Source organism: Chiloscyllium plagiosum, unplaced genomic scaffold (genome assembly GCF_037043375.1).
Source record: "Chiloscyllium plagiosum isolate Xiang-an unplaced genomic scaffold, Cpla_swu_hap1 HiC_scaffold_19, whole genome shotgun sequence".
NCBI lineage: Eukaryota > Metazoa > Chordata > Chondrichthyes > Orectolobiformes > Hemiscylliidae > Chiloscyllium > Chiloscyllium plagiosum.
In genome coordinates this window covers 42,463,863-42,484,234 of record NW_028270157.1, presented here as the reverse complement: position 1 = coordinate 42,484,234, position 20,372 = coordinate 42,463,863, and the positions used below count along the sequence as shown (strand labels likewise).

Here is a 20,372-nt window from a genome sequence, read left to right as displayed (position 1 = left end):
TGGGACCTTCACTCAGAGTCCAAACAAGTGGCTACATAAAAGAACACACTGGACAATGAATTAGCTATGCAAAGATGAGCAGCTTGGTTAATCATGTGACAGGACAGGCAGGAAGTCATCAGCCCCAAAGGTACAGGAGCCATCATTCAACATCACCCATATAGACATTAACTTGCTAATATCTAGTGACATCCTTCAGGCTGGTTTTCACTGAAACTTCTGCCATTTCCTTTTTGAATGGTCTCCTTGGATCCCTAGAGTTGGTGCTCCCTCATCCTTGCCCCATCCAAATGTAATAGACTCCCTCCTGAAGTCCTGAAAGTCTTGAACACCCCTCCAATCCACCCTTTGACCTGCTGTCACCACCTTTCAACTACTGTAGCATTCCCTTATGCAGACAATGAGTGGCCCTACAATGTAGCAATGCTTCCTTGAAGATTCTCCTTCAGGTCCTCTGGGAAAGGCAGGAAGCTCTGCTCTTCAATGATGGCAGCAGCTACAAGTGAATCTGGGTCCAGATCTACAAAAGGCTCAATGACTTCTTGCACTTTACAAGGTGAAATGCCATGGTGTAGTCACTGCAAAGGGCATCCACAAGGTAAACAGAGATAGATATTTGCCAGATGGAGTTTGGGTTGAAGGCCTCAGCATTAAGTGGACAAAATGAGCTGAATATGTGAGAGCCAGATCATGTTCTGAAAATAATAACTATTGCAGGAACGGTTACTAGGGGATTGTACAACTAGAAACTATCACAGACCTACATGGTCATTCAAAGGTTATGGTCCATTGTGACTACACTCAATATTTCTATCAATCTGTGAGACAAAGGAAGGCATTAAAACACAGAAGACGAGATGGCACAGAGAATTTTGTAACTCTGGCATCCAATGTATAGTTTAATAAATGTGGTGTCCAGATGGGCTGTCACTCACTCTCTCAATGAAGGGAGCCATATACACATACACATGTCAGAGACTAACTCACTTGAGGCTTGGATGGGCCCCTTCACTCATGCATGGATATATAAGCCATCTAGAAACACTGCCAGATGTGTACATTGCAGTTGCAGCTTTTGCTCCTTGTTGACTCCAGAGACATGTTATTAACCAAAAACTGAACAACACTTCCCTCCCACACACTGCTTCCAGTATGATTGACCAAAGCACTGCTTGCCATCATCAGCAGTTCAGGTTTTGATCTTTTTGATAGTCACAAAGTGCTACCAAATTCCTTTGAGATTTCTATCTCTTTTGCAGAGATCCAAGGTTGTCCTAAAGGCTCTAAGGCTGCATGGAGACTTTTGAGAGATAAATATGTACTGAAGAGGGAATGTACTTTCCAATACATGCATCTGACTACAGATCATCTGGAGTATTATATGACCAATGGTGGACACATGAATGCCATATTTTGTGCCTACTACTAGGATTTTGGTGCACACCCGCTAGGTTGCTCACTTTGTTGGGGTTCCATACATTTTGCCAGTATGTTACATTTTCCAAGCTCTAACACCTCTTCTTCCATTGGCAAGAAGCGGTCCATTTAAGGCACACTATCTTGTTCTGTCACTGAGTCTCTCATATCCTTCTTATGCTATGGGGCCGAGAGCTGAGGTTTGACAAGAATCTTGTATAAGTTCAGCATAAACACTTTGCTCTTATACTCTATGCCTCTATAAATACAGGATACTGTATGCTTTATTAACTACACTCTTTGTCCTGCCACCTCAGTGATCTATGCACATATAAATCCATGTCCTACTTCTCCTTAAACATTGTATCTGCCATTTTATATTGTTGGTCCATACTCCTCCTTCCAAACTGCATCATCTCACACTTTTCCACATCAAACTTCGGCAGGCACCTCTCTGCACACTCCACCAACCTGTCTCTATTCTTCTGGAGTACAACACTATCCTCATGGATTATAATGATGCCACGTTTCACATCACACAAACTCTGAAATTGTCCCTGCATATCCAGATCTAGATTATTAACATATATACATATCAGGAAAAACAAGGATCCTAATACTGACTTCTTGGAATTCCATTATAAATCTTAACCTTTTTCCCAAAATATATGCATTAATCACCACTCTTTGCTTCCAAATAGTCAGCCAATTTTGCATCCTCATTGCTACTATTTCATTTTTTTATGAATTATAACTTTATTCATACATCTGTTGTACAGTATTGTCAAATGTCTTTTGAAAGTTCATGCAAAGCTCATCAACAGAATTATCCTCATCAAGCCTCACTGTTACCTCTTCAAAAGAAACTCCAGCAAGTTAAACAAATAAAAAAGTAGTTTGAAGCTGAGATTGTGTGTCCTGCATGGTCTGTTGCCTCCCAGGCGCAAGGGAACGGCGCGTAACATAATGGCTGGATAAACTTCTGGGAAAAGTGAGGATGAACAACCAGTGTTTATGGTTCATGTAGGAATCAGTGACAGCTTGAAGGACTTTCAGGATCAGTTTCAGGAATTAAGGATTAGGTTGAAGCTCAGTACCTCCAGGGCAGTAATCTCAGAAATACTACCTGTGCCACAAGCTTCACCAGTTAGGCAAAGGCAGATCAGGGAGGTAAATGCATGCCTTGTGAAATCGTGTAGAGTGGAGGAGGTTATATATTTGGGACACTGGGATCACATTGGGAAAGAAGAAAGCTGCTCAGAAGAGATGGTCTTCATGTGAACTGAAATGGAAATAAACTCCTGGCTGAGAGACTAAATAATGCCGTGGGTTGACTAATGGGCCTAGTTTTAGAAGCACCAGAGAGGGCAAAACAAAGAAGTCAGGGAATGAAGAAAAATAAGTGAGGGAAGGTTTGTACTTTGACAGTAAACAAAGAAATGATCACCTATCAAAAGGCAGGAAAGAAATAAGGACAGGATTAAGTCATATGTATGTAAATATATAGAGTATAGTGAACAAAATCCAGGAACTCAAAGTAGCAATTGCTATAGGGGCATATGACATAACAGTATAGACAGAAATGTGGCTCAAGCTAGAACATTCCAGCTTATAAGGTTTTTAGTAGGAATAGGGTGTGTTAAAAAGGAAAGGGGTGTAGCAGTCTTAGTAAGAGATATTATCACTACCCTTGAACGAGATACAGTTCCCACATTAGAAACTACAGTACAATGTTGATTATCCGAACATCGATTATCTGAATTTCAGTTTATCTGAACAAGATCTCAAGGTCCTGATGTCTGGATAAACTGTGTTATCCAAATACTCAACTATCCAAACATTTGATTGTCCGAACAAAATACTGCCCGCCTGTGTCGTTTGGGTAATCAAGGTTGCCCTGTATATGGTTGGAAGTGAGAAGCAGGAAGGCAGTAGTGACTTTGTTGTCACAGTACGTTTCCAGTCCTATATAGATGGAAGCTGTGCTGAAACCGTTCTTGGAAAATGAGATAGGCCAAGTGAAGAATATCAGCATGGTGGAGCGACCATTACATAAAAAGGCTCAATATTAGATGAGAAAAGGATAAAATCAGTCAAGGAATAAGATTCCAGACTAGAAAAGGGCAAATTTTATGGGGCTAAAACTTGAACTGGATCAGGTTGTTTGGGAACACACTTGGTGCCTAAGACTGTGGGTGACAAATGAGAGACTTTTAAAAGAATGATAAAGAGTGTGCAAGCTAGGTACATATTGTGAGAAATAAATATAGCCATCCAGGATTTGGATACCCTAAGGATATAGATGAGAAAACAAGAAAGAAAAATGAAACATATGGTATGTACCAGGCTAATACTAGCAATAGAAGTCAAGAGAAGTATCTCAAATGCATGAGAGAGGCTAAGAGTAGAATAAGAAAGGTTACAAGGAAGTATGAGAAAAGAATGGCAGGCTACACTTAAACAAATAGCAAAATGTTCTTCAAACATACTTATAATAAAAGATTAGTCAAGGATAGAGTGGGGACCATAAGGAACAAGCACAGTAAGCTGGTTATCGAAGCAAAGGGTATAGCAGGGGCACTCGATGAAGATGACAATGGCCCAGTTGAAAATGTGGATGTTAAGTGATCAATAAAGGTGTTAAAATGGTGAATAGCACTCCAGGTAGAGAAGTTAACAGATCAGGGTGGTATGTATCCTAGATTTCTGAGGCAGCTATGGGAGTAAATTGTGGAGCCATTAACAGAAATGTTTTGGGCCTCTCTGACACCAAATTAGTCCTGGGAGACTAGAAGATTGCAAACATGACACCATCTATTAAAGGAAGGGACAAAGGATAACCCAGGAAACTACAAACCTATCAGCTCAACATCAATAGTGGCAAAACAAAAGGAGTCCATAAGAAGATAAAAATACACAGAGAAAAATAAGTTAGTACGAGACAGAAAACATGGCTTTGTTAAGGTAGGTCATGTATGACAAATTTAATTGAGTTCTTTTTTGAGTTGACACTGGTGGTGGATAAGGATAGTGCTGAGGATGGTGTATATTTGAATTTTCAGAACGCATTTGATACAGTGCCACATAACAAGTTGGTTAGCAAATTAGAAATACTTGGGATTGATGGGTTCTTGGCAGCATGGATTAGAAGTTGGCTAAAAAAATAGAAAACAGATGGACATTTCTCAGACTGAAGAGTTGAAAGTGATGCCCCTTGAGGGTCGGTGTTTGAACCATTATGTTTTCTGATTAAATAAACTATTTTGAGATGGTTATTGAGAGCAAAATCTCTAAATTTGCAGATGATATTAAGTTAAGAAGAATAGTAAATTGTGGGGATGACACTGAGCAACTTTATTGGGTGAATGCGAGCACAGACCTGGCCAATGCAGAGTAATGTGAGGTAAACCATTTTGGTAGAAGCAACATGGAGAGATGACATTGGATCAATGGTACAAATTTGGTGGGAGTACTGGTGCAGATGGATCATGGCTTCAAGTGTGTAATTCTCTGAAAGTGGCCAGGCAAGTTGAAACAGTTGTTAAGAAGGCTTTTCGGATCCATGGATTTATAAATAGAGGTGAACAGTATAAAAGCAAAGAAGTAATTTCACACCTCTAAAAATCATGTGTCAAACCACATTTAATATTGTGTTTAGCTTTGGGCATCTTATTTAAAGGGAGGATGTTAAAGCCTTGGAGAGAGTTCAAAAAAGATTTACTATAATAATATTAGAAATGAGGGATTTTAGTTACAAGGGAAGATTAGAGAAATTGTGCTTATTCTCCTTGGAGCTTATTCGCCTTGGTGGGCGGCACGGTGGCACAGTGGTTAGCACTGCTGCCTCACAGCGCCAGAGACCCGGGTTCAATTCCCGCCTCAGGCGACTGACTGTGTGGAGTTTGCACGTTCTACCCGTGTCTGCGTGGGTTTCCTCCGGGTGCTCCGGTTTCCTCCCACAGTCCAAAGATGTGCAGGTCAGGTGAATTGGCTATGCTAAATTGCCCGTAGTGTTAGGTAAGGGGTAGATGTAAGGGTATGGGTGGGTTACGCTTCGGCGGGTCGGTGTGGACTTGTTGGGCCGAAGGGCCTATTTCCACACTGTAATGTAATGTAATGTAATCTAAGATTAAGAAGCAACCAGTGAAGCTCTCTTGCTCCATAGAATTGTTAAAAACTGCTAGTATCTAGTATATGCCCTAGTTCAATTCATTGGCTTATCATGTATCTCCTTCAGGGGGTTGTACCTTGAGAACTGAATGGATTCTACTGATCCCTAGTGATAAGATTGATCGTTGTCTCTTAGGCTTGAGCTCTGTCGATTCTCAACTTTTTGCTTCTCTCAAATTTTCCATTGACTGTAATAAATCTGCCAAAGACTCATCAGCAATTCCATCAACAATTCTGTCTCTTATGAATTTTGACTTTAGTCACCAGAGTCACAGTTTTCCACTGGTCTGTAGAGTCACTAACCTAATTCTTTACGGATTTGCTTGGATGCTGAACTCTATCAAATATTGTGCTTTCATGAATTTTATTCATCCTGCAGTCTAAGCAATTGTTGTCAAAAATATAAATTGCTTCTTTTATACTTTCGTGACCTCCAATGCCATCAGCTACACTCCAAAATGTGCACAAAAGCATACTTCCTTGCCCAGCTTATGAATTAGTACCGAGTATGGGAGCAATTCTGTGTCATAAAAATTGTATCCTCCAAATGTCCAATTCTATTTGGCCCAACTCGGAAATTAAATCTTCCTGGCAAAATAACTCCTGTTTCCATGTTGTTTGAACATGATTATTTGTTTCACTTGTTTAAAAGATATTCTTCCATATAGCAATGCTGTTACTGCACTGCTGTACTGGAAGCTTTTCCTGCACTTTTCCAGTTAAAGTGGAGAATTCCTATCGTTTGCAGGTAAAATGAAATCATTCAAAGAGTAAGGGGATTTAGCAATACTGTCAGATTGGAAAAACTGGGGTAGTTCTTCACAGGGAAAAACAACATTGAGGGTGTGGTACAAGGATCTAAAAGAGTTAATACTGAAGATTTCCCCCGAGAATCACAGATTTCTCTAAATGGATTCTACTAATTGTGACCTTATTAAACAATTGCCAATTTCCTTAAAGGCTTTACTGAATGAGTCCTACTGCCTACAGGAAAGATTTCTATTCTCTTAAAGGGAATTGAATTCTTCATAATTCTGTATAAAAGCCCTTTTTGCCATGTTGTCACAGTTTTTTCTGGACGAATCCCATTATGCTAACTAGATTATTCCTGCCTTTATCATGGTTGAACTAATCAATCTCCAGCCTTTTTGAGGCCTCAATGGTATTCCAATAGGCTTCATCCATTTAAACTTCTAAATTGCTCCTCCATCACTTTAATTCTCAATGTATGACAGCCTTGGAGCTGTCATTTAAAAAAAAAATTCTATTGTGGCCTGAGATTTCCCTGTCACCATGCCTGGCGGTGCTGTTTTACTATGATGGCGATACTTGATTTGAGAGTAACTATTTCACTTTCTTCTCGCTTTCCAAGACTGTAAATTGCACCAGTTTTTTTTTAAAAGAAAGGTTTTCCACTTGCCACCTTAATCCTTTGAGATCCTAAGCTGTTCTTCCAATCTAAATTCCCTTAATCTTCAAATGATTCTGGTAAAACCCTCTGAACCAGGAACTGAAGTACACATGGGTGAATTTCTAGTACTGCTCTGGAAAATTCAATCATGGAGGAAACCACTCAGAGGGGTGACCCCTTTAGATGACAGGGACTGGACTGATGAGGAACAGGTCCTCTAATTGAAGAAGCTACATCTCTCTGCCTCCTCTAATGACATATTTTCTCTCTCTCCTGCCCCTGGCCTGTCCTCAAATAAAAGAAGTTCTGGGTATAGGAGCAGCCAAGACAGAGGGAAGGGAACATGTGAATGGAAATGCTACTCTGGGTACAGGACCACTGCCTGAAGGAGGGTTTGTCAAGGTCAGAGCAGAACTGGATGAATTGGCTGTCAGCTGGTTGGAGCAAGATAAATGCTTCTTTGTGGTTGGACTCACGTTTTAACCTTGACAGAATAAGGGAGGTTCAAGGTCTGGTAGAATGAACACATGACACAGGTGGGGGCAGCCTGGTATTGAGTGGAGAGAAACTCACCCACCTTGGCCCAGGTCAGGTTACTCACATGGCTTTCCAGTCTGCTTAAAAGATGGAGATGAAGCTTTGGAGAGCTCTCCAACTCATTGTTCATGTGGATGAAGGAGATAGCCAGGAGTTGGGAAAGGAAAGGCTCACTAACTGTCACCAATGTTCAAACACTTCAGCCTGAAGTTGTGATGTCAAATGAGCAGTAGTTCAAAGCTGGATAGTGGCATCATGAAGTAGACTGGTCTGGTATTGGAGAAGATTTCTGTGAACTCAGCATTGACGAATAGGTGGTGTGAAGATGACCCACTATCCAGTTAATTGAAAAGACATTTTAGATGATTGCGTTTCAACCCAGAAGCTGGAGGTGTCTAGATGTCAATTTTGGAATATATATCAATCTATACTGAGAAAATAATGTTTTTATTTTTCTCAGGAAGAAACTATCAGCTCTCTTAGCTTTCTATGATTCTAGGAGAAAAAGTGTATTCAAAAAATATGTTAATTAACATCAATGCAGCAAAATATGAAGTCACTGCTAATAAAATTGAACAGATGGTTCATCAACAACTGCAGCACAATATTAAATCTGCAACTTATTTTCCACAAATTTGTGAAGATAAATGTCATTAATTAAATCGTAAACAGCTGAAATCCCTTTCAACATTTTGTGTCCTTTATATTCTATTCCAGAAAAATACAAGGGTTCATAATTAAGCATAGAGTGACTGAATATCCTGAAGATTTTTAGCCAATCAGGGAGAACTTGTAAATGATCGATAACGCCTGACAAATCTCAAGAATTTTTTGGAGTGCTGAATAAAGTGGTGACCAAGAGAATGTCTGTAGCCGTCATTTATATGAGCTTCCTGCAAGCATCAGATAAAGTCTTTCACAAGAAACTTGTTAAAGTTGAAGCTCATGAAATTGAAGGGACATAATTGATCTAGTTTAAGAAGTTGGCTGTGGCAAAAGAAAGCTTACTCAACTCAGATCACTGAAACAAAAAGACCTCAGTTATTCGTGTGTCTTCTCATAGCTAAAGCTATTCATCACTTGTGTCATCTTAATGAATTGTTTCTCCAGCCTCACGAAGGCCTTGACATTCCCCCCATAAAAAATTACAACCCAGGAGAAGTTTGAGAAAGTCGACTTGGTTTTAATGGGTATCAACTTTGTTTTTTGCTGAAAGGGGCTCTGCCATGATTTGCTCCAGAATTTACCTGGAATGTTCATTGATGCTGAATGAAGTGAGGCCAGAGACAAGTTAATCCTGCTGAACTGTTTAAAGTACTATATTTTATCTATTCTTTGTCACAATGATATAAAAAATGGGCTATTGAACTTTGAAGTCCTTCTACCAATTTAATACTCATGACATTCATGAGAAGGAACAGTTTTTAAAAAGGGCCACAGGGATTACCAGTCAGCCAAGTTTCATGACACTGAATCTAGATTCAACTAATGACAGTCTAAGCTGAAATCAACATTTTCTACATGGAAGTGGAACTCGTCAGCCATCCCTATGGGAGGTGCACAAGGGTCCTGATTTGCACCTTTATGAGAAACTGTTGGAGATGAAATATCACCTTCATTCACCATGCTGAGAAAAGCAATATTAGCTGATGGAATATCCTACCAACTTTTATTTCATGAGCTTTTTTTGACAGATGAGAAGAGATGGATTTTTGACTGTAGAACTGAATACTGGCTTGAAAAGGTTTTCTCTTTCTCTCAAGAAGAAAAGCACTCGGTAACAACACTGACTGGAAGGAAACATCAGAAAACTGAGAACTTAAAAGATGGCTCTGATATTTACGGCTGCCAAAGGCCAAGAAACTAAATAACCCATCAAGTTCTGAAACTAAAACTTTATGCCTTGGGAATATTCCGAAGACACTTAAACGTATATTTATTCATCTTCCCTTATACTGAGCACAGTCCACTTTTAACTCTTTGTGTGTCTGTGTGTGTGTGCATGTTGTTTCTGGTGTGTGCCCAAGTGACTACACAAAGGCCTTCAGTGTAATGTATGATCTGGACGTTTAACAGGCAATAAACTTGTGCTTTTTTAACTTGAAGAATCTTCACAATTGGCTTCTTACTGATAAGAACTTAAAGCTTTGTTGTAACCAACCAAGGAGGTTGAGAAGTCAATATTGAAAGAAGATCAGTGGGCCTCTTCTAGTATTTTGACTAACCTTCATTCCTCATCCATGATTTTAAAAAAACACTAATTCATCTCAGCATTGTTGGTATGACCATGCTTTGCACAAATCGATTCCCTGCATCATAACAGTGATTACACTTTCCTAGGATGTCCGGAGGTCATAAAATGTGCTGTATAAATGCAAGTTCATTCTTTTTAAACAACCAGCTGCAGGGTACTAATATACTCTGAAAGAAATAACTATTTATCAGAGTAAAACTGAATAAGCCCAACTATTAGTAAAGCAAAATCACTATAATACTTTAAACATTATCGATGTAAAGAGAGACACATTGTTAAAGCTGCTTGCCTTGAATTCATGAGGAGAAATGCATGAAACCTAAAAGGTCAAATTCCAAAAATGGGATAATGATTGTAGTGGTAGCATTGTCTAAGGAGTCTTCCAAAAAGAAGGGAAGGAAGTAGGAATGAAAATTGTGGCAGTGGTACAAAGGGAACTTGTTTCCAAAAGAATACACCACTGAGGAAGACATAGTTCATGACAGTCATGAAAACTATTTTCCAAACAGGGAAAATAGGTCTGAGTCTGACTTATTCAGTTATAGCATCAACTGGGATTATAATGCAATACATAGCCAAGAATGATCTGATCAGGATAATCTTTATACTGAAGAATAACTTTGATATAGTCAAACTTGCACTTGACCAAATGACTCAAGTTCTATTGATAAGATCCATGGTACACATTCTTACTGCTATAATCAGTATCTCACTTAATTTCCAACAATTGGATTTGATATGTGCAATCCTATTACAATGAAAGCATGTTAATTTCTTTACATCACTTTTTTGTTTTGGATTCTTTCTTTTATTATTTTGATATCTTATGCCTGTTTCCTCAAACATAGTGCTTTGTCAATTCACAAATATTCTATTCCTCCTTTTCTCTATGTTGTGTCCACTAACAAGTGCAGATAGCTTTGTTATAGTCAGAAACTGAAAAGGAAACAGCTAATTTCTTAACTAGCACACTGAGGAAACAGCACTACTCCACCTTTGGTCCACCTTTGGGCAGCACGGTGGCACAGTGGTTAGCACTGCTACCTCACAGCGCCAGAGACCCGGGGTTCAATTCCCGCCTCAGGCAACTGTCTGTGTGGAGTTTGCACATTCTCCCTGTGTCTGCGTGGGTTTCCTCTGGGTGCTCCGGTTTCCTCCCACGGTCCAAAGAAAATATGCAGATTAGGTGAATTGGCCATGTTAAATTGCCCGTTGTGTTAGGTGAAGGGGTAAATGTAAGGGAATGGGTCTGGGTGGGTTGCTCTTCGGAGGGTCAGTGTGGACTTGTTGGGCTGAAGTGCCTGTTTCTGCACTGTAAGCAATCTAATCTACTACAAATCCCCAGGAAAGTATGAAAAAGTATTGGAAAACAGAAGTTAAGCTAACATTCCATGTTGATACCATTCAATGGTTGCATGAGCAGTATTTTTCACTAATATGTCACTGCAGTCAGCCCAAAAAGAGTTTTCTTTCATATCAGATGGTTATACAATGTGCAGTATGTACAGAAAAGATTGCACTCAACCAGGCCATCCTTGCAAACCCGAAAACTGAACATTTGCTTTTTCATGTAATTCTGCTGTTAGGCAGCACTTGCTGCACCGTTTTGAGTCCACTGATAGCTGCACTAACAATCTAGTTAAGGTAATCAGTCATGTTTATAATGGGGTCAAAGAAATAGGAGGTGGTGCACCGGTAAAGTCATTGGACTCGCAATCCAGAATCCCAATTGGGTTCAAGTCTAATCATTGGAGATGGTGAAATTTGAATTAAACAAAATCTAATGGTGATCGCGTAATCTCTATTTTCATTAAAACCCCATCTGGTTCACTAATTTCCTATAGGGAATGAAAACTACCATTCTGGTTTGGTTTACATGTGACTCCAGTAAAATGTGCTTGGCTCTTAACTGCCCTCCAGGCAATTGAGGATGGCCAATAAATGTTCACCTAGATAATGGTCTTACATTCCATTAATGAATTTAAAAAATGATTGCTCTGTGGTGCTGTGGAGTCTATGGACCATGTACATGTGGGGTGTAGGCATCTGCACTCCCTTTTTGCTTTCCTCAAGAACCTTCTTTTATGTTTTTGGTTGCACTTCATTCCCATGCTTCTGATCTTTGGCCATCTGGTGCGGAGGTGGGAGGGTAGGTTAGAGGACCTCCTTGTGGGTCTGCTCCTGGGCCTGGCCAGGCTGGCCATAAACAGGTCCAGATAGCAGGCCATGGAAGGGGTCATCATGGCCGATTGCCTGCCCCCTTCCATAGTTCTGTTCGAGCCCGGGTGTCCCTGGAAAAGGAGTACGTGGTGTCCGCCAACACCCTCAAGGTTTTCAAGGATTGTTGGGCACTGCGGTGTGTGGAATGTTTTATTTCACCCTCCAATTCTGAATTGATTTAATTCCAACCACCTCCCCGCGTTTCACTTTTTCGATCACCTAGGCATTGCTCTTTGATGAGAAGGGCACTGTTTGTCACTGGTCACCCGGATGTCTCCTTTCTTTCTGGTGATGGAATATGAATAAAGTTTTCTGCACTCGTTGTTTCTTCACTGTGTCCCACACCTGCACACACATGACATGGGTGCTGGGGAAAAATAAGTACTACCGCTCTTTGCACTAGTGTAGGGGTTTACAAAAGAATTTTAAAAAAAATGACTTACTCACACTTGCTAAAAATAACACATTTCATGTGGAGGGATCTGTTCCCTGCATAAAAAACAAAAGACATGCTCAAGTCTTACACCTTTCTTGAATTACTTGGAAATATGGGGAACTCACAATTCACTGTTACCTTCTGCATGACAATAACTTGGTCAATCAAAGACGACACTGTCAACTAGCAGCACCCTAAACTCTCATATTTTAAATCGTTGATTTAAATTTGTAACTTCTGTATTTGTCCCCATGCGAGCAAGAAGGAAAGCTTTGACAACATGTCTCATCTCAACAATAAAAATGTTATTTGAAATACTTACACAAAAGTAAAGCACATATTTTCCATTGTTACTATAACAATTTATGTGAAAGGAAATTGCCTGGTATAGCTCAATGATTCAATTTTTAGCTTAAGGGTTTAAAATCTCCTATTGCAGTATTTCAAAATGGCAATAAATTGTCATCTCTCAGTCCTGTGGTTGCAAATCTTTTAGTAACTATTCTGCAGATGCATGACAGCAGCAGGGAAGCTTCTGTAAAACTGAAAAGCACTTGAACGTAAACTACTAAGTTCCTCTGCCATTGGAGGGGTTTGGACATAAAATTGGATGTATCATCCCAACCGCTCTTTATATGAGGCTATCGGTTATTTTACATTCAATGTAGAACCAACAACAAGGGCACACTCGAGACATGTGCATCTTATTTGCAAATCGCATTATGAAGTTTGGCACAAATAATTTGATTTTTGTCCACAGTGTGAACTTTGCCCATAAAGGTAGTGTGCAGGGATTCCTTTTACTAGGTGTTCCTGCTCCCTGATATTTTCTGAACTTAATATGCATTGTTTGATAGTCCAGATCCCAAAATTAATTAATTAATAATTTCTTTTCAAAAGAGAATGTGGCTAGAGTCTAGGTGTGGACAGGGGAATAAAGGAGTTTTGAGCACCCTCACTTCAATATTAGGTGTCAGCTATATTCGCTAGCTCAATGAGAAGGAGTATCCCATGAAAACACTGGAAAATTAATGGTAATATTATCGATCTCATGAAATGCTATCATTACTGGACAGTATCGGTGAATATGTCAATCCTAAAGTTATCATCCTAGTCTGAGGACTTTCTGAACCCATGCTGATTGTGATTCTGATAGGATTTTATAACATACCATTCAGACATAGTAGTCATGATTTGGAGATGCCGGTTGTTGGACTGGGGTGTACAAAGTTACAAATCACACCACACCAGGTTATAGTCCAACAGGTTTGATTGGAAGCACGAGCATGTTGGACTATAACCTGATGTTGTGTGATTTGTAACTTTATACACTCAGACATAATCCTGGTTTTAGCACAGTCAGCAATTGTTACCATTCAAAGTCTGTAAACAAAATAATGCATTACCTCTTTAAGGGTGCCTTCAGTCGTGCAGATCTTGTAAAGCATCCAAAAAGGAACACATGACACGGAGGAGAATGCAAGAAACCATCCCAAAGCATAGCCCCATATTGGATATACATATGTTTTGTTGTATTTGAGAGGGCTGTATTTAATCAGTGAGAAAAAGCAAGTACCCTGAAAGAAAAGAACATGAAGAAGTTACCAGCTGCGATGCATTGCAGAAGGGCAAATTGAAGAGAAAGCACATTGGAACTACGAAGGAAGAGAGAGGATTTGGAGTTCAATGTGAGGTATGGCAATGTTACCGATCCTGGCCAGGACAGAATCAGAGGTCAGCAACTTGTCTACTTCAGGAGTTTACAAAAATGAGACCAAATGACTTCCAGAGGTAACTTCAACATACACCTTGCCAGTCGGTTATTTGATATCATTGATGAAGTTTGGAAGCTTGCCCTCAAGCCATATCATGTGATACAGAAAGAAAGAAAAATGAAAGAAAATAAATTATATATTTCAAACAAAAAAAAAGCCAAGAGAAAATGAGCATTATGGGGGCAACTTAAACCATACCCACCTCGACTGGAATTTAATGGGATCAATCAGCCATCCTCTGGAACTTGCCTGAATTTTCCTCTCAAAACAATTTGACTGAGTTCTTTGATGAAGTAACCTTGAGGGTGGATGAGGGTAGTGCAGATGATGGAGTGCATCTGAACTTGCCAAAGGCTTTTGATGACGTACCACATAAAAACCATTGTTAGCAATCTCATGAGATTGAAGAGGTTGAGGCAGCACAGATGCAAAATTAGGTAAGAGGCAAGAAGGTAGTGGTGAACAGCTGCTTATCAGGCTGGAGGAAAGTACACAGTGGTGTCCCTCAGGATGTGGAGGTGCCGGTGTTGGACTGGCATAGACAAGGTCAAAAGTCACATGACACCAGGTTACAGTTCAATAGGTTTAGTTGAAATCACAAGCTTTCCATGCGCTGTCCCTTCGGCAGGTGAAGTGAGGAGAGGCAAACAGTCACAGAAATTATAAGCAAAGAGATCAAAAGATCATACAAATGGTGTGAGCGACTGTCGATAGACCGAAGAATAGGTCTCTGCAGAGTGTCAGATAGTGTGAGTAAAGTGCCAATTGTTAAATTGCAAGTGAAGGGATGACCTGTAATCTGACTAATTGAGGCAGCGAGATATTTGCAAGAAAATAAAACCAGGGTGGAGCTGGAGACAAATCAAATGACTGGAATAATATGGGTATAAAGACTCTCATGCCAAGAATCTAACCAAAGTAACAAGTAATCAAAAACTTTACAAACTAATTAAGGTAGAACAAGTTATCAAGGTGATGGTGTCAAAATAGGACAGGAAGGAAGATTTTACAGATACAAAACAGTATGATAAGGGTCACGTGTAGCGTGACATGAATCCAAGATCACGCTTGAGGTCATCTTCACATCTTGGCTATTACATTCTGATTGGTGATTCTGTGTATCTTGAAGGCCACCTTGGAAGAAGCTTACTCAAAGATAGGAGGCTGAACGTCCTTGACTGCTGAAGTGTTCCCTGACTGGGAGGGAACATCTCTGTCTGGCAATTGTTGTGCAGTGTCCGTTCATCCATTGTTGTAGCATCTGCATGGTCTCGCCAATATACCATGCCTCGGGCCATCCTTGCCTGCAGCATATGAGGTATGCAACATTGGCAGAATCATATGAGTATCTGTCACATACGTGGTGGGCGGTGTTCTCAATTGTGATGGTAGTATCCATGTTGGTGATCTGGCATGTCTTGCAGAGATTTGTGTGGTGTTGTGCTTGATGTTGTCCTGAAGGCTGGATAGTTTGCTGTGAATGATGGTCTGTTCAAGATTTGGTGATTGTTTGAAGGCAAGAAGTGGGGTTGTAGAGATAATCTTGGTTAGACATTCATCATCATTGATGCCATGTTGAAGGCCGCAAAGAACATGGTTCCATTTCTCTGCTCTGGGGAAATACTGTACGATAAAGGGTACTTGACTGGTTGTATCCTGTCTCTATCTTCTAAGGAGGTCGTTGTGGTTTCTTGCTGTAGTATGTCAGAACTGGCAATGTAGTTGAGCATCGTATCCCATTCTTAAGGGGCTGTCTTTCGACATCTTTAGATGTCCGTCGCATTCCTCCTCATCTGAACAGTGCTTGTCCATAGGGGATGGCTTCTTCAACATGTTTAATGTGGATGCTAGAGAAGTGCAGCATTGTGAGGGTATCTAAAAGCTTGTGGTAGAGTGAGGTATTGAGGTGTCTGTCCTTGACAGAGGTACATATGTTGAAAAATGATTTTGAAGAGTAACCCATGGTAAGTCTGATGCTGTGATGAAACTTGTTGATATCATTGTGTAGTTGTTTCAGTGATTCCTCACCATGAGTTCAAAGGAAGAAAATGTTGTCAATATATCTGGTGTATAACATTGGTTGAAGATCCAAAGTGAGCAAAGATGTCTTATTTGAATGTGTGCATGAAAATGTTGGCAAATGTTATCTCCATAGCTGTTCCATGTGTCTGGATGAAGAACTGATTGTCGAAGGTGAAGAAGTTATGGTTGCGGGTGAAGCAGATGAGTTGTAGGAAGGCGCCTTTATTTGCAGTTATTAGTATTGAATACTGAGGCCATTGTAGCAATGCCATCATTGTGGGGGATGCTGGTGTACAGTGCCAAAATGTCCATTGTGACAAGAAATGTTCCTGGTTTGACTAGTCCATGGGTGCTGAGTTTCTGTAAGAAATCTGTAGTGCCATGATAGAAGCTGGGGGTTCCTTGCACAATGGGTATCAAAATGCCTTCGACATAGTCAGACAGATTCTCACAGAGGGTTCCATTGCCTGATATGATGGGGTGTCCAGGTGTATTGGCTTTGTGTATCTTCGGAAGGCAGCAGAAGTCACCTATGCAAGAAGCACACAGGATGAGAGTCCTGAGGGTACTCAGAAGGACTGAATCAAAAGTCTTGATCAGTCTGTTGAGTTGACAGGTGTGTCCTTTGTTTGGATTGGCAGGTTTTTGTCTGTAGTTCTCCAGGCTGTTCAGTTGTTGCTACACTTCTTTGCAGTAGTCCACTCTATTCTGTATGACGATGGTTCCTCCTTTGTCTGCTGGCTTGATGACAATGTTGCAATTGGTCTTGAGAGCATGGATGGTGTTGTGAAGTGCTTAGGTGACATTCTGCACTATCTTGTGAGTGCGGCTGATGAATCTGCCATTAATGCATCTCCTGATGGCTTGTTTTGATGAAATCCAAATTTTGCAGGGTTTGCTGATGATAAAACTTTAAATTGTAATAAACAGCGAGGGGGACAGCAGCAAGACTTTTGGAAAACATTTACAGACTGGAGAAATTAGCAGACGCAAATAGGTAGCAGTATAGTGAATACATTACTGGACTAGTAATCGAGAGATCCAGATTAATACTCTAATACCATGGCTCATATCCCTTCACGGAAGATGGTTGAATTTGAATTAATTAATAATTCCTAATTGTTCTTCAACATTATTGGCTCCAGAATCTGACAGTTATACCCATTAATAGCTGGAACCTTCCTTCTGGGCATACTCTGTTCAATTGTCTAGAGCAACCTTTCCCTGGCTGTACTTCCCCTAAATGCTGGAGAAGACCTAATCCTGTTCAGAGCCTGGTTTGCTGAGTGCTTATTCACTCTCCCTACCACCTATGCATCGGCAAAATCAGTCCCTTATCAAGAACACCAAATTGTCCTTTATAACTTTTCGATCCTTTTATAGGGTACTGGAGATGCCCTGTAGGATCTGTGACTTGCTCCCTAGTGGGCGGCACGGTGGCACAGTGGTTAGCACTGCTGCCTCACAGCGCCAGAGACCTGGGTTCAAATCCCGCCTCAGGCGACTGACTGTGTGGAGTTTGCACGTTCTCCCTGTGTCTGCGTGGGTTTCCTCCGGCTGCTCCGGTTTTCTCCCACAGTCCAAAGATGTGCAGGTAAGGTGAATTGGCCATGCTAAATTACCTGTAGTGTTAGGTAAGGGGTAAATGTAGGGGAATGGGTGGGTTGCGCTTCGGCGGGTCAGTGTGAACTTGTTGGGCCGAAGGGCCTGTTTCCACACTGTAATGTAATGTAATCTAAAATGATATGAGAAGTACAATGGGAAAAAAGGGATGACTGCCCCAGGAAGACGTGGGCTGAGATAGAGACAAAGTTGGTCAATGTCACAAATAAAGAAATAGGCAATCTTAACAATGGACTGCTGGGATGGAAGTTCATTTCAGAGTCAAAATGATGCCAAGGCCACAAACAACCTGTTTCAACCTCAGACAGGAAGAGGAATGGAATTGGTAATGAGAAAACAGAGTTTTTCCTTTGGAATTGAAGTGAATGGCTAGTACAAACAATTGAAGAAAGTCACTTTGACATGGATGGCCATTTGTATTTGCAATTCTGCAAACCTTTGTACCTATTTGAACAGTTTTAGATGCATTACATTGTGAAAAAAAAGCTGGGTTTGTAACATAATTGAAACCTTACTATTTGGACTGAAATTGGAAGAAATGAGAAGCTTACAAGACATATGCCAGGAGTAAAGATGAGCCAACACCACTTCATGTATGACCAGGGCCTGTATCCAATCATTGCCTCAATGTTGTCATAGATACGGTTGACACCTGAACAGTGAAATACAGTGTATAGTTAGTTTGATTATAACATGATTATAACATGATATTTCATATTCTAATATGAAATCTCCAGTGCATCTTGTCAATATCATACATTGCTGCTATTGAACGTAAGTCATGGAGAGACTGTTTATGAGAATGTTTGTGGATGTGCCAATCAAGCAGGCAGTTTTGTCCTGGATGGTCTCAGGCTTCTTGGGTGTTGTTGGAGCTGCAGTTATCCAGGCAAGTGGGGAGTATTCCATCACATTCCTGACTAGTCCAGTTCAGTTCCTAGTCAATGATAACCCTAGCATGTTGATGGTGGAAAATTCACGGATGGGTATTAATTCCAGTTGCATAAAGCAATGGATATTTGTCTGTTAGCTCAGAAGCTTTGAAAACTGGAATCTGTACGCTGAACAAAATATAAAGTTTGGCACTTTACAATCACAGTTTCCAGCTTTACCATAAGAATTCCATAATGAACAATATTGAAAGCCTTAAAATCAAATAAAAATTGTACTGGGGGATTAACTCTCTTTGGGAACAATCAGCAATCTATGAAGCAACTACAATTTGTCTACATGTTATTTATTGCAGCAAAGAGTAACTCGTTCCTTTCCGTGTATTCTCTAGTCCCTAAAATTTAACAACATACACACTACAATTTTGGTATTATTGAAGATCACAGAGAGGCACTACACATTTAAGACAGATAAATGGCAGCATTATATAAACGTTCTCATCTACTTTATATACTGTAAATTTATTGGTCATCCAGTCTGATAGCCACAATTGGACTGACAAGAGGTCAGATAGTTAGTCAGTCAACTAAATGTCTAATGTAATATTAATATAAGCAAGCACGAAGCCCAGACTTGGGCGAGTCTGAGATATAATTCGTTATTAGTAAACTTCCAGATATCTGTCTCATTCAGCACATGAGTCTCTGTGGTATATGTTAAGTGGCCTAATATATAGAAATCTCTGCATCAACAATAACTTGAAGAGTCTGGATATTCTGAGGAGTCAAATTATCTGTGTTTCTACTAGGGTCTTCTGAAACCACTGTCTGTGAGAAGTTTGTACATTCTCCCCATTTCTGTGTGGGTTTCCTCTGGATGCTTCGGTTTCCTCCCACAGTCCAAAAATATGCAGGTAAGATGGATTGGCCATGCTAAATTGCCCATAGTGTCTGGGGATTTGCAGGGTTAAAGGAATGGGAGCGGGTGGGTCTACGTGGGATGCTCTTCAGAGGTTCAGTGTGAACTTGATGGGCAAAATGAGCAGATTCCATTGTTGGAATTCTATGAATATGGTTGGTTGAGGAAGCAAATGTGCTTATGACACATGCTATTCTCAATAAATAAAGCACCCACAAAGCCCACTTAGAATTAAAATCAGGGCCACAGTACCCCCTCCCTCAGTCACAATCAATAAGGATATTTTGATACCAGCCTGTAATGTTCTGTCATGTGTCTAAAGTCATATACATACCATATACCCAACTGACACAGGCTGTTTCAAACAGTGACAGGAGCAGAATAGATGTTCCACTGACTGCGTAGGTATCAAAAAGTTGAAAAACATATATGCCACCCTGAAGAAAGAAAATCAGAAATAAAAATCACAGGTTCTATCTCACTAAGACTACCACACTTCAATTGGAAAACGAGAATAAACAATTGAATTCAAATCAGTTATTCCTTCCGAAAAAATATAATGCAAATTAAAATGCTGACTAAACCTTCTTGCTGCTAGGGGAGTAACATTTGGAATTTTTATTCTTAGACATTTTGTACTTTTCAACAAACTCAGAAATCAAAACTTCACTGTGGTCTTCCAAATCAGGAAACATTTAA

The 20,372-nt window shown here is 40.2% G+C and overlaps 1 protein-coding gene across 1 annotated transcript in view; it reads right to left on the bottom strand.

The window, feature by feature from the left end:
* Window positions 1-20,372, bottom strand: part of LOC122559632 (sodium- and chloride-dependent GABA transporter 2-like) — an 88,584-nt gene that overhangs the window by 5,148 nt on the left and 63,064 nt on the right. Inside the window, exons 11-13 of the mRNA XM_043709430.2 lie at window positions 20,008-20,110; window positions 18,416-18,516; window positions 13,851-14,021 (exon numbers count right to left, since the gene is read on the bottom strand). Of these exons, the coding sequence (XP_043565365.2) occupies window positions 13,851-14,021; window positions 18,416-18,516; window positions 20,008-20,110 (375 nt within the window). The remainder of the gene's footprint in view (window positions 1-13,850; window positions 14,022-18,415; window positions 18,517-20,007; window positions 20,111-20,372) is intronic.